The 13,781-nt window shown below is 41.5% G+C and overlaps 1 protein-coding gene across 2 annotated transcripts in view; it reads right to left on the bottom strand.

Moving 5' to 3' along the window:
* LLGL2 (LLGL scribble cell polarity complex component 2) overlaps positions 1–13,781 on the bottom strand; it is an 82,641-nt gene that overhangs the window by 24,382 nt on the left and 44,478 nt on the right. For both annotated transcript variants that reach the window (XM_054978270.1, XM_054978271.1), the window contains exons 3-10: positions 13,576–13,673; positions 11,490–11,571; positions 7,460–7,578; positions 5,709–5,867; positions 3,686–3,848; positions 3,159–3,291; positions 2,589–2,643; positions 2,036–2,190 (exon numbers count right to left, since the gene is read on the bottom strand). In XM_054978270.1, the coding sequence (XP_054834245.1) occupies positions 2,036–2,190; positions 2,589–2,643; positions 3,159–3,291; positions 3,686–3,848; positions 5,709–5,867; positions 7,460–7,578; positions 11,490–11,571; positions 13,576–13,673 (964 nt within the window). The remainder of the gene's footprint in view (positions 1–2,035; positions 2,191–2,588; positions 2,644–3,158; positions 3,292–3,685; positions 3,849–5,708; positions 5,868–7,459; positions 7,579–11,489; positions 11,572–13,575; positions 13,674–13,781) is intronic.

The following is a 13,781-nucleotide window of genomic DNA, read 5'->3' as shown; positions in this document are numbered from 1 at the left end:
CTCCTTCGCTGCTGAATAGATTCTCGAAAGGAGCATCTGAGGTGAACAGATTCCCTTTAGGCTTCAGCTACTGCTTATAGGGAAGCTGGCTAGCCACAGAAACCGCAAATGACTGAACAGCTTCCTGAACTAAGCAGGCAACAGCTACGACTTCCTTTACTATTTCATTCACGTATGTGTTGTTAGCAGGGCCAGTGCTAGCAGCTGGGAACCTCACTCAGGGTAAAAGACTTGCAGGAACTCAAACTTGTGTCATTCACAGCAGTAGCCCCCCACTAAAGGAAACTCAATGGGAGAGCTCCTGTAACTTGTTGGTATATCTACCAGTAGGGAACGCACTATTCTCTTGCGCGTACACACACGTGCGCGCACACGAGCACACACAGGAATTATTTATTGCCTCTTGTCTAATGGCATTTTGTGGGACTTGCAGGGCTGGTTGTAGGTTTTGTAGTCCCTGGTCAGAGAGTGCCCGGGGATCCCCCTCCCCTCCTCTGCTCAACTGCACCTCTGTTCCTACTCACCTGCCTGACTGTCGTCCCCCCCCCGCCCCGGCTGGTGCTGGGCAGTGTGTGGCTGGGATTGCCACCACTATCACCAACAAAAGTGCCTCCTCTCTGCACCACTTGGGCACCCTTCCCTGATGATGCTGGTTGTGCATGTGGCACGGAGTGTGTGCAGTACAGAGCAAAACAAATGGGGGGAAGGGCATACTTGTGGGTGGCAGAGCAGACGTGTAGACGAGAAGTCTGTAGTAAAGGGCCCTGCCAGAAGCCCTGGCAGTTGCTCTACCTCAGGGTTATGTCAACACCATAGGTAAGTAAAGATGGGGTAAGAATGGAAGAAGAGCGAAGGGCTTCACATGAAACTGCCTTGTCCAGATTAGCGTACATCGCATTTAACAACAACAACTGCGCTTATATATCACACTTCTAGACTCACCCAGAGCAGTTAACAAAGTGTTATTATTATCCCCACAATATAGCTGGGGAGCAGGGTCTGAGAGGAGTGGATTTATCCCATACTTCATCTCATGGCAGCATACATGGCCATTTTATCCTTATACAAACTGTGTGTAGGAGATGGTTGTTGTGGGTTTTCTGGGCTGTATTGCCGTGGTCTTGGCATTGTAGTTCCTGACGTTTCACCAGCAGCTGTGGCTGGCATCTTCAGAGGTGTAGCACCAAAAGGAGGTTTGTGCAGGAGGTTTGTCTGAAGGATGGTGACTGGCCCATCAGCAAAAAGCGTGGATTTGTACCTGGATATTCTATTCACTGCACCATAGCGGTGATGGAGAGTGCTGTCATAGCTGACTTATGGTGACCCCCTGGCAGGGTTTTCATGGCAAGAGACTAACAGAGGTGGTTTGCCATTGCCTGCCTCTACAACCCTGGTCTTCGTTGGAGGTCTCCCATCCAATTACTAACCAAGGCCGACCCTGCTTAGCTTCTGAGATCTGACAAGATCAGGCTCACCTTGACTATCCGGATGTCTGTAGGTGCTAAGCTGAAAGATCTCTCAAAACTGGGCAGTGCAAATTCTGGTCCTTTGATCTTTAAGTCTATTTTGCCAGCATAAGTGCCAGCACTTCTATACAAGTAGAAGAGGGCTGATTTCTGTCTTGCCAACTCAGCCATTTGTTTATAATACTAAATGATTTAGGCTTAATGCCAGGGTAAATCCAAACGGTAATGAAGGACCACATTGCTGATACAAATTATAAAAAGAGGCTCTACCATCATGAACACAGTGTTCTCTTTCAGTGGAGGACTGCAAATTGTATTTCACAGCTTTAAAAATAGCCATCTAGCCTCTCTCTATTTTTATGCAAAAAATTTACATGCTTAGTCCAAAACATGGATTCGCTAAATATAAGTCTCATTCCATGACAAGAGTTGATCAAACTTAGCTAGCATTCTATACCGATCTGAAACTGGATAGTAATCTGCACATTTGGCATTTCAGTACCCTGCCCCCAGCTCATCTCATTCAACCCGTCTCTTCAAAAGTTAAAAGCCTGATGCCTTCTACATACCTGCAAGTGGATCGGGATTGGCAATGACGAAGAAATCTATCACTCGTGATGTGAAGTCAAAGGCCGTTTGCTGATTGCCGTGAACAACAGAAATGCTGTGTCGATCACCATAGCTCGCCCGTGGCATCCCTCCTTGAAATATAATGTAAGGTAGCCTGGGAAGGTGGGAGGTGAAGGCACTTACATTAAATACTGTACTTATCATTTAATTTCCAGAAGTGAAATAAGCCATTTCAATGGCAAGAGAGTTTTCTTCCTTCTGACAACAGTTAATGGCAAGGTCTAAACCTCTGCACCCTTATCATTCCGTCTGTAGCTTTTCTGAAGGCTAGCTTGTTTAAAGTGCAAGCAGCCTTTTTGAAGGGATCAAAAACAAGAACTATGAGAACATTTTAAGCATATATGAGTTTTATATAGGCCAGAATATAAATACATACATGGTGGCATTTGGCCAGCTGTACATCTCTAGCCCGTAGTACTTCTTACAGATAAAGAGACGACTCTAGAATCTATGCAGCTTGGCAGAAAGGACAATTGTGCCCAAAGTACCTACCCATTTTTTGTTGTCTGCCAGTAGATCTTGGTGATGGCCTTGCAAGGGAAAGGGCCTGGGAAAACAAATGTGTAAGATACTGTGCTTTAAATACACTGTAGCTAAAAGTTCACACAACTATGGGAAATTATTTGAAGATGTCTGGTTTTATCAACTGTTATCTTATTATACTAATATAAAAACCCAGCTTATCCATGCATGGTAGAGTGTGCTCAATAGTTGTATATTAAGGCAGCTTCACCAAACAAACTACACATAAATACCCCCCCCAATATACATGTGTGACTGGCTCCAGCTCCACCTCTCCTGAGAGAGAGAGCCAATGGGAGCGGGTGACATGCTGGGCCCATCAGAGTTAGAGTCCGTTGGAGGGGAAAGAGGGCTTCAGAGAGACAGAGAGAGAGAGAGAAGGGTTTGAGATGCTGCTAAGAGAGGCAGCAGAAAGATAGCTGGCTGTAAATCTGTTCTGTTACTTTGAAATCTTTCCTGTTTAACCCCAATATGGTAAATAAACACCAAATTAAGTGTGACACACAATGTTATGTATAAATATACTATCAACATACTGACCATAAGGCACTTTACTTTCCAGTGGTTCAGGCTGCCTATCATCACTTGAAACTGGCCACTGGGTATAACTTCCATCGTAATGGCAGCTGATGATCTGATGGCCGCTTTTCTGCCAAAAGAGGTTTTCCAGTTGCTGCAAAGAGAGAAAACAGGAAAGTCCAAGGTGGCCACAGAACCATTTTAAATTCACTTAACTCTCATCAAGACTCTGTGGCCTATCAGTCACAGAATTTGGTATGCCCAGAATGGTGTGAGAAAGCCAGAATACAATTTTCTAGCCATCACGGATGTGCAGGAAAAAGCCTATGCTGACAGTACCCAGTGAAGGTTCAGAAAACGGAAGGAAACCTTGGCAAGACTTTCAGTTCCCCGAACAGCAATTTGTCCGGTCTCTTAAGGGCTCTGTTCTGTTGCCTTCATTAACACCAAGCTACAAGGTTTCATTTCTGCCATAGTAATCAAAGTAATTGAATGTTCAAACGGTTTATTCTAAGCCTTGCTCCAGAGCCACTTGAACATATACATACCTGATTTCCAAGGAAATGGTGTGTTGCTTTGTTGCTTTTCAAGTCCCACAAGACAATGAGGCCTCTGCTGTATCCAATCAAGATCTGGTTAGGATTCTGGGGATGTTCCTTTAAAGATTCTACCAATTCAATGGACCGCCTACTTCGATAATCTTCTGGCACGCTGTGAGAAAACGGAGATAGCTAAGCATCTGTCATGTTACCAAGAGCCAAGCAAACTCTTAACATTTACTCTTAATCTTTCCTTTACCCTTTCCCTTTGAAGAGAGGCCCCAAGCAGCCAATATATCCAGCTCTTGGCTACCTAGAGATGTGAGGATCTGGTGGGGGAAACCAGAAAAATTTGGGATTTTTTTTCTCCCCTGAGGCCTTTTTGTCAATTTTTTTCTAATGGAAAAATTAGAAGGAACAGTTTGGAGGAACAGTTCTGTTCTATTTTCAGGATAAGCAAAATACTTCTCAAGGCAAAGTTTTTCATGCTACAGCTATATATTTTGAATGTGAAAAATAGTCTAAGGGCTTTTTCAATTTTTCCAATGTAAAATCTAGGTAACTTGAGGTAGCATTGCAAAAACCCTCTTATACTGTAGACATACACAATTTTCAACCTTTTTTTGTTTAAATGTAAATAACTTTGGCAACAATTAATATGCAATAACGTATTTAAATCTCCCTCCCTCCAAAAAAACTTATATTTTACATCTCTATGGCTCCTCGATATCCTGTGCAGTTTTGGATGTCAGCCCAAGACATCAACTCATCTGCAAAGATCAACAATCTCTGCATGCTGGATTCTTTGTGCTTGTGTGTATGGGTGTGTGGGGGTAGGTGGGTGTGAATGTTTAAGTTATTTTTTATCTTATCATCTAACAGATACATATACAGAATCCAAGAAATTCATATTCCAGTTGTCATTGGACATAATTCAATTTCACACAAATGTATTAGAGTGAGGTTTATCTTTTTACTTACTTTATAAACATTTTCTTGCAAACAATGATATTCCTAGAAGTATTTTTCCAAGCCCATCCCTGTTGCTGTTGTGAGATAGGGCTCCCAATACCCTTTCCCCATATATCTTTATAATTTTCTCCCTTTATCTGTCGAGCAGTATTTGATACATTTGACCAATCTGTCCTTTATATATTACATATTCTTACTCTTCAAATTCAGATTCCAAATCCACAAACCTTTGGAAAACACTGCATGTGGCACAGATCTTAACTGAAAGCATTGGAATAAGGCCAGACAACATCCTTCCATCCTAACAAATACCAATGACATAATTTGTCCTCTTTCCAAAAGAACATTAATTTTAATAGACCAAACTTATACCAAAAAGGTGTTTCTCCAAGAAGTTCAGGGGAACAGAATTGTGAAGTATAAATCAAAGATGCCAAAGACGCTGGATTCAATACCCATTTAAGCTGCTCCTAAACTATTGAAGTAGAATATATAGAAGGCACGCACCATTTTATTTTTTTTCCAACTTTTATCTTGAAACCACATAGCTTTCCCTAAGCACATTATCTGATGAAAGAAGCTTTGATTCTTAAAAGATTATACCCTGAAAATCTTGTTGGTCTTTAAGGTGCTACTGGTCTCGAATCTTGCTAAGCATGTTATGACGTCCTCTTTGTTATCTGACCTAGCTTAAAATTAGTTAGCTAACCTGACATGCATAAACATACGTATGTATGTATTATGTGCATGTGCTCAGTAATCCTACCTTTCCTTAAAGGTTATGCTTAAATAAGTCAAATTTAAGTGTTTTCGGTAGTACATCCATTTAAATCAAAGCCACTTTATCTAATCATGCCAGGAATGTTTTTGACCATTTTGTTAATTGTTTGAATCTATTTTAATAATTTTTATAGTTAAAGTCACTTATCTTAAAGACACCAAACATACCCCCCAAGTGTCTTATGGGGATAACTTTCTAGGGAGACCCCAACAGTCTAGAGAGATCATTCCTAGAGGCTAGGGTATATTCAGAGTAATTAATCTGCATCACTATGCTTACTGTTGCAGCACCACCTCTGGACTAATAGTCTGGTCTTCCAGCACTCTGAAGGACGGGAGTTCCACCACAAAGACATTACCACTCTCAGTGCCAAGGTACAGGAATTCTTGTGAGGAATGTGCGAGGATTGCCGTTACCTGGGTTGCACTTGGAGGAGAACTGCAGGTGAAAACATGGGGTGAGGGGAAGACAGCACACTGTAATTTACCCCTGAGCAAGATTAGTTCCCTTGTCAACATTCATATACCATCATGAGATAGTATCTCAGATCAACTGGATCCGCGATATGTTTGCAAGGTCTTTAGAAATTACTGAAGACCAGAAACAAATAAAATTTTCGGGGGGGGGGGGACATGATACAAGAAAGGTAGGTAGTAGGTACAGTCAATGTGGAAACAGAAACTTGGTATTAACTCATCTCATAAATTAGCAGCAATTACAAAAATTAGGACTCTAGCTCTGTGGAAATAACTAGAAGCATAGCTTAGAGACAAATAGTTTTCTTAACCCGCCAGAAAAGCAAGTCTTGCATATTCATCCTGAGCTGCCAGTCAACACAATTTTAGCCATGAAAAGCTCTCATAACCCTAAAGCCTGCACTGTTTCTTTGGACTGGGGTCCACAAATTGTCATTTTATTAAAATTGCTTCCAAGAACTCTAACAGCCACTCATTTTCAGAAAGCCCTGCAAATTCACACACATCCTCCTGTGGCCTTTCTTCCCCTAACCTTCCCTGCCTTCTCCCCTCCTTAACCAGTGCCTATTTCCTTCCCGACTCTTACTGTTGCCACCACTTTCCTTGCTTAGAATCATAGGGCTGGAAGGGACCTCTAGGGTCATCTAGTCCAACCCTCTGCACAATACAGGAAATTCACAACTGCCCCCCCTGACTGGCCCACTGACCCCCTGCTCTATGCTCAGAAGATGGTAAAACACCTCCAGGATCCCTAGCCTAACTGGCCTTCTTTTGCCACAACCAGCTTACGGGGGTTTGGCTAGGCAACTCTCAAAATAGTAAAGTAGCATTGCAAGAGCTCCACCCACCCCTCCAATAAGTTAAGAGTTTAAAAAATTTTTACGGACTTTTTTGGGGGGGGGCAAACCTGAGGAGTCCCCCCAGGTTTGTAGAAAAATCTTCTTTATCTATACATGGCCCTATTGTGCAGATGTTTTGATTTGCACACTGGGATAATTGTTCAGAAGTGAGCATATGATGAGTCAAGGACAATTTGGAAACAGCAATTAGAGAGAAAAGAGGAGAGATGTTTAGTCAAGGCTTACATGTTAAAGATTTTTAACTGATCTCCTCAAATTAACACAGAATGGTTACAGACATGGGGGAAACAGCTACTATATATTCAGCAAGGGAAAGATGAGGACAATTCAATTATTTCTAACTGTTAGGCAATTTATGCTTCATCCTGCCAAGATGATAGCTACAGCAGGCGTTCCTGAATTCCAAATCTCTTAGCTTAATTTTCAATTTTTTAGATACAATACTTTAAAAAAAATTAATCCACTTGTTGAGCATTTGGGTGTGCAGGGGCTGAACTCACACCTATTCTACAGAACTCCTAGGTAAGGGCTGAAAGGTAATCCTGGGGTGGTGTCAGAGTGCGATACAGTATTCCAGGGAACTCCCACACACAGATCACATTCACATTCGTTTGAAAGAAAAACAGGGTTGAATGAAGATATTGGATTCCATTCCACAGCCTAATGCAGGTGGTGGAGGAAGTATCTCAGTTACCCAGGAGGTCCTCGGAGTGTGAAGTGTCTTTTCTCTTGCAGTTCGGATGCACCATTTCGTTGCTGTTTGAAGCTCCATAAGTGCAGGCTATTGTCATCCAGCAGTGTCACTAGCTGGCACTGAAAGTTTTGAAAAGAGTACAACAGCCCTTAGATTAGCACAATCCAAAACCAACAAATCTACATGAGCCGTATTATTCAGCAATAATTTGTGAGATTACAATACAAGACCAATTTAAAACTTATTAACCAGGATGACATAGAATGAAGAACACAGTTTATATCACTCTCCCCAACAGGCATTCCATGGGTATATGTATCAGGTTTTAAACACCCAGCACGAAGTAGTACCACAAGATGAAGAGACAGAAATCGCTACAAGGATAAAGCATCTATTGAATAAACCCCGGGGTCAGAGTCAAAGGAGGTCAGCATGATCAGACATCTGCTGAGGCTCACAGCCCAGCAAAAGGTCCACTGATGATCAGACCACCTGTTCCCACCAGGAACAGGAAATAACAGGAATGTGGGGTAGTGCTTAAGAGCAGGATCTGGGAGACCCAGGTTCGAATCTCCACTCTGCCAAGGAAGCTTGCTGGGTGACACCTCGGGCTATCACACCCTCAGCACTGTTGCGAGGATAAAAGGGAGGAGAGCTATACTTGGTGGCAGTGAAGTATAGCTCTTACATAAAAGTTGTGCTTTGTTGCTGCTTCCTTTCCCTGCCAAGTGCCAATGTGATCAGGAAATGGGTGGCCGCATGCAACCTCAGAGGTGCCTCCAGGACTAATCTCCTATAAGTTGCAGCCCAAGGTCTGCTCATGACTTGAGTTAGATCCTGGTATAAGCCGGGTTCAAGTAGCCAGCTCAAGGTTGACTCAGCCTTCCAAGGTCGGTAAAATGAGTACCCAGTTTCCTGCGGGTAAAGTGTAGATGACTGGGGAAGGCAATGGCAAACCACCCTGTAACAAAAAGTCTGCCAAGAAAACGTCGTAATACAACATCCCCCATGGGTTAGTAATTACTCGGTGCTTGCACAGGGGACTACCTTTACCTTTTTTTACAGTAGGCAATAGACAGCATTTTACCCAGAGGCTCCCACAAACTGGAGCCGGCCTTTGGATCTGATGTCAAAAGGCGAACCACAACATTTGATCTCCAAATCAATTAATCTAAAGTTTGACATTAAAAGCAGGCTGTTTCTGAAGTCCTTAGTGCCGCACTACTACTGAGAAATACCAATAGGTTAATGGTATCAGTTGACCAAGTTCTGCACAAGACACCTTGTTCAAGATCCAAACGGACTGTTGCATCTTTTCTAGACTACTTGTTTATATAAGACAGCTTTGTTCAGAATTTTAATCTCTTGCCATTTGACTAATACATTCCCACCCTGTTTCCAATGTCACTGGTGTATTCTGCTACTCTCTTCTCACCTTGCATTCTTCATATATGACTTCATTCTGAAGAAGTAGTGTTCTAGAATATCTGGTATAAGCCCAGCCCTAACCAACCCCTGATGTTGAAATCAAGCATGGAGATTGCAGAAACCACACCTGGAAGAACAGGCAATGTTTCCCATGGCTATTTCAATATTTGTTTCATACTTTGGAGTGATTGTGGTCTCTCCTTGTAACAGGGAAAGTGATCTGCATGAGCTTGGTGGTTCAATCCAGAACTTGCCAGTGAATGGGGAGACTGGGTGGTAACACATGTTCACAACCGCAGAGTTCTGAAGAGGCATTTTTTGTCTTCCTTTCTAACACTTCGTGTATCCAAGGCTCTTTTAGGGTTAATAGATCATTAAAGTGGGAATCTGCTTCCCAGGTAGCATGTTATGAATGCAATCTCCAAAAGGGAGATACGCACGCTTTGCTATATCTACTCTGTAAAAGTCTTCCTCAAATGCAATATGAATGGAGTGGACTTCTTCATACATCTTATGAACCTATTGTGGAGATCTCTCTCTGTACAAGAAAAAGCATGTACACACAACTCCACAGGTATTTATTTTGCTGCTAGTACGCAGGATCTGAGCAAATGGTGGGATGTTTTGGAGGTCTTTCATTCATAGGGTCGCCATAGGTTGGAGGCAACTTGATGGCACATGACACACAGAGAGATGTGTGCACCAACTGCCGAACAGTTGCAGAATCTGTGCATTTATGGCAAAGTTACCCATGTGCCATTCTTAATAGGTAAGGTACAGGGAAAACATACAGTTGGCTGTTGTGGGTTTTCAAATGACCTACATCTTTTCCACACTGTGACACTGAGAGATCTCTGTCTTTTGGTGCTACACCTCTGAAGATGCCAGCCACAGCTGCTGGCGAAACATCAGGAACTACAATGCCAAGACCACGGCAATACAGCCCGGAAAACCCACAACAGCCATCGTTCTCCGGCCGTGAAAGCCTTCGACAATACATAAAACATACAGTGTCAGGTGATCCATACAGAGTAGACACCAAGCAATAACTGAACTTCCATTCCCCTCCATTATGATCAAAGGCTGTCTTGGCCTTTGAATAGCAAGCAACATAGCAATTTCCTTTTCTAATCAGCAGCAGGTGACACAGCAGATTTTCCAAAAAGATATATAGACCACTTCCATTCTGGACTAGATCCAAGACCAGCTTGCATCTGCTAGGTGTAGGGCTAGTTAGTGGGTTGTATATTTACTATTCCACCTAACAGGTAGATCCAGTTTTTAACCACCCCCTTCCCTACAATGCAGGGCTGAATTAAGACATGCGGAGGCCTTAAATTATATCAAGCTTAACAGTTCCCACAGAATTACAAAAAATGGTAATTTAGTACTTTTTATATTTAGAGGCCCCATGCTGTAGCTTTCTTAGTTTATAACTCCAGCTCCACAGTAAGGCTTGTTATTGATCTGCACCCTGTTGATACAGAAATCAGCCCAACTGTGTTGTCTTTTGTGACAGACACCGGAGAGAATTCTGTGGTACATTAAGCACATTTATAATCATATAAGCTCAAGCTCTATCCCCTCCCTAACACACACAATTCAAAACCTTTTATTGCAGCAAATTTCTCTTAAAGGCATGCATCTAAAAAGTGCAGAGCAATTTCCTGGCTCCAGAAGCAACATCTTGTTCTCCTTGTTATTCTAGGATTGCAACAGAATAGATGCACAATTGGAATTTGGAATAATATTTAAGGTGACTCCGGAATGGGTGCAGTTAAGGCCCAATTTAAACTTGTAGATAGAGGTCTAACAAATTTACCTGTGTCAGTTCACACGTACACAGTATTTATCCTAAATTGGGACAGGTGTAATACTTGCCAGCGTTACGGATTGTTGGCATGTCAATATTACACACACCGTGAGTCACACCTTTATTTATACATGATACTGGGTACAAAACTGTGCAGGTAAATTCTTTAGTCTGACCACCATCATGTTTAATTCAGTGTCCACAGAGACATGGGGATTCATGATGATCACATCCCATTATTCAGGCAGCACTGAATCTAGTCAGAAATCTGGCTACCTAAACATCTGAGGAGCAAGCCATGAACTTGGCATTTTCTCTGTACTGGTAGTAGTTGTTGTGGGCTCAAAGAAGATGGCTTTATAATTTAAGATGTCCCACTATTTCGCATCAGTAGCACAACTTTTGTTTCTTCTACTATGAAGAACAGTGGACCCTTAGACCTCACCCTCAGGAATACTGACCCCTCGCCCTTATCAGCATTCAGGTATAAAGGGCTTTTGACATCCCCAACAAAATCACCAAGGGCAGACAGTCCTTCTTTGTTATCATGTTTACAGGCTTCAGTAACACCACAAGGAAAGAAGCCAAGTCCTCCAAAGCAACAATTTGAACATTTACCCAGAAATTTTGAACTCTTTCATAGCAACGTTTCATAAAGTCTGTTGCATTTTCCATCTTGGTGCACTTGCGGCAAAATCTTTCAGCTCCTAAAAATCATACTCTAGAAGTCTGAAAGCAATGCATTTCCAGGAAACACAATACAGAGTTTTTTATCTGAACTCTACTCACCTGGCCAGGAATGAAATGTATTTGCATAACAGTGTTGGTCTCTTCGTGCAAGCCCATAAATTCCACTCCAGGAGTTCCATAGCTGAAAGGCTGATTAAAGTCAATAGCACTTTATTTTATTTATTGATGTTATTTATGCCTTTCTCACTGAAACTCAAGGCGGATTACACAGTGTAATTAGTCAATTGCTGGCGAGTTTACCTTACACTAAATTAATTCTAAACTAGAGTGATTGCAATTTCTCTCCATGCTGGACTAGAACGAGGCTGCTGTCAAGCTTGTATTTACTTCACCTAAAACGTTTAAATACTGCTCTCTGCCAGAGGGCCCATGAGGTGACCTGCAAATTCTACAGCACTAATGACATGCTAATGTCAATTAACACAAAGCAACTAGCAATAAAATGTTAACACAATAAACTACAAGCAGCAGTCACAGATATTGTACTGTTCATTTAAAAGCCCCTTCTGCTTAAAGATAGTTTTGAAAAGACTTTGGGTTGGATCCACAGGAGCGATTCTACGGACAGAAGCATCCTCCCCTTCTGCTGCAGTTCCAAACGGCCCCTAAAATGTTGCCCCTGGAGGCAGTGAAAAAGTCATGCTCTGCAGGTAGAAATACTTGCCTCCACAGAAACATTCCAGTGGATTTAAGACTCAGAATGCAAACCATGGGAATGATAAAGCTATTTATCTGTAGCGTTTTCCATTGGGCTGGAGTAACTGAAAAGTCACTTCTGTAACAAACGATAGCTTGGAACATTTCACAGAGTTCACTGGAACCCCGATTATTTAAATCTTGATTAACCAGATTTCTTTCAGTTCAAATCTTGCCTCCACCAGGAATTCACTAGGTAGCTTCAAATGCCATTTAAATATGGGTTGGTTACAATGCAGACAAATTAAAGACCTTATTTGATACAGATCAAAGGAAGACAGGTCTGAGAATTCAGAATTCAGAATTTGAGGAACTTTGGTTAGGAGATAGTAATAAAGCAATTTCTAAAATGTGTAAATTGTTATTGAAATGGTTCACAGAAGATGAAACAGTCAAGGTACAAATGGTAAAGTGGGCAATAAACTAACAACGAAATAATGATGGAAGCATGGGAACAATTGTGGAAAAACACGTTAAAAATATCAACAGGTACCAGTATTAGAGAGAATGGCTATACAATGTTATATAGATGGTATTTAACACCGAAAAAATTAGCCATAGCTAATAAGCAGCTATCTAAGTGCTTGAAATGTAAGGAGCATGAAGGTTCTCTATGTCATATGTGGTGGACTTGCCGTAAGGCTAGAGACTTCTGGGCTAAAATATATGCTGAGATGTCTTTGATACTCCAGTATAATGTTGTTAAAAATCCAGATATGCTGTTATTATCTTTGCACTTAGAAGATGTTAATAGAAAGGACAAGACATTGTTATATTATATGATAACAGCAGCAAGAATATTATATGCTCAATACTGGAAGAAAGAAGAAATACCTGAAATTGAAGAATGGTCAAACAAATTGTTGTACATGGCTGAAATGGACAAACTAACAAGAAACTTGAAGGATCGAGAACCAAAAACATTTTTGGAAGATTGGAAAAAGTTGAAAAAATATATGGAAAAGAAATGGGATGTTAAGGGACAATTATGCTCTTTTGAAGGGTTTTAATGATACTAAGTAAGATAAGATACAGTTAAGATCTTTACTAATAACAAGATAAGAACAGCTATAATATAGAAATAATGTGATATTAATAGCGGGGGGTTCAAGTGCTGTTGGAAGTCAACATCGAAAAGGGGGAGGGGAGGGGGTGGGGAAATATACTTGTGGGAATTGAAACGGATTGTATTTGTGTTTTTATCTGACTATATATTGACCCATCCAATACAAATTTATTAATCAAAAAAAGAAACTAGGTAGCTTTAAATAACTACTATTTCTCATCCCTTCTCCCCACTCCAGCCACCCCACAAGTATAATACAGCGGAATACAGAGAATGTATAAATGCTAGATATTGCCACACATCTGACACATCTACTTACTGAGAGAAATAAGTGTGCTGCTCATGAACAAACAAAAAGGATACAGTTTGATGGCTCCCGATCGGGTTCCGATGGCCATAAGATGGAGGAAAGAGCTGTAGCCAAGGGCACTAGGCTGGTGCGGGAAGCCATGTTCAACAGTCTAGTGGAAACAAAGAATACATAAAGGATTATTGAACTAACTATAGCTGGGGCCAGTGGTCATTTTTTTCTCCCTTTCAGAGAATTCTGGAATCAAGTCAAATCAGAA

Source organism: Eublepharis macularius, chromosome 4 (assembly GCF_028583425.1).
Source record: "Eublepharis macularius isolate TG4126 chromosome 4, MPM_Emac_v1.0, whole genome shotgun sequence".
Taxonomy (NCBI): Eukaryota; Metazoa; Chordata; class Lepidosauria; order Squamata; family Eublepharidae; genus Eublepharis; species Eublepharis macularius.
The sequence above is the reverse complement of the archived record's forward strand: the minus strand, read 5'-3'. Positions and strand labels throughout refer to the sequence as shown.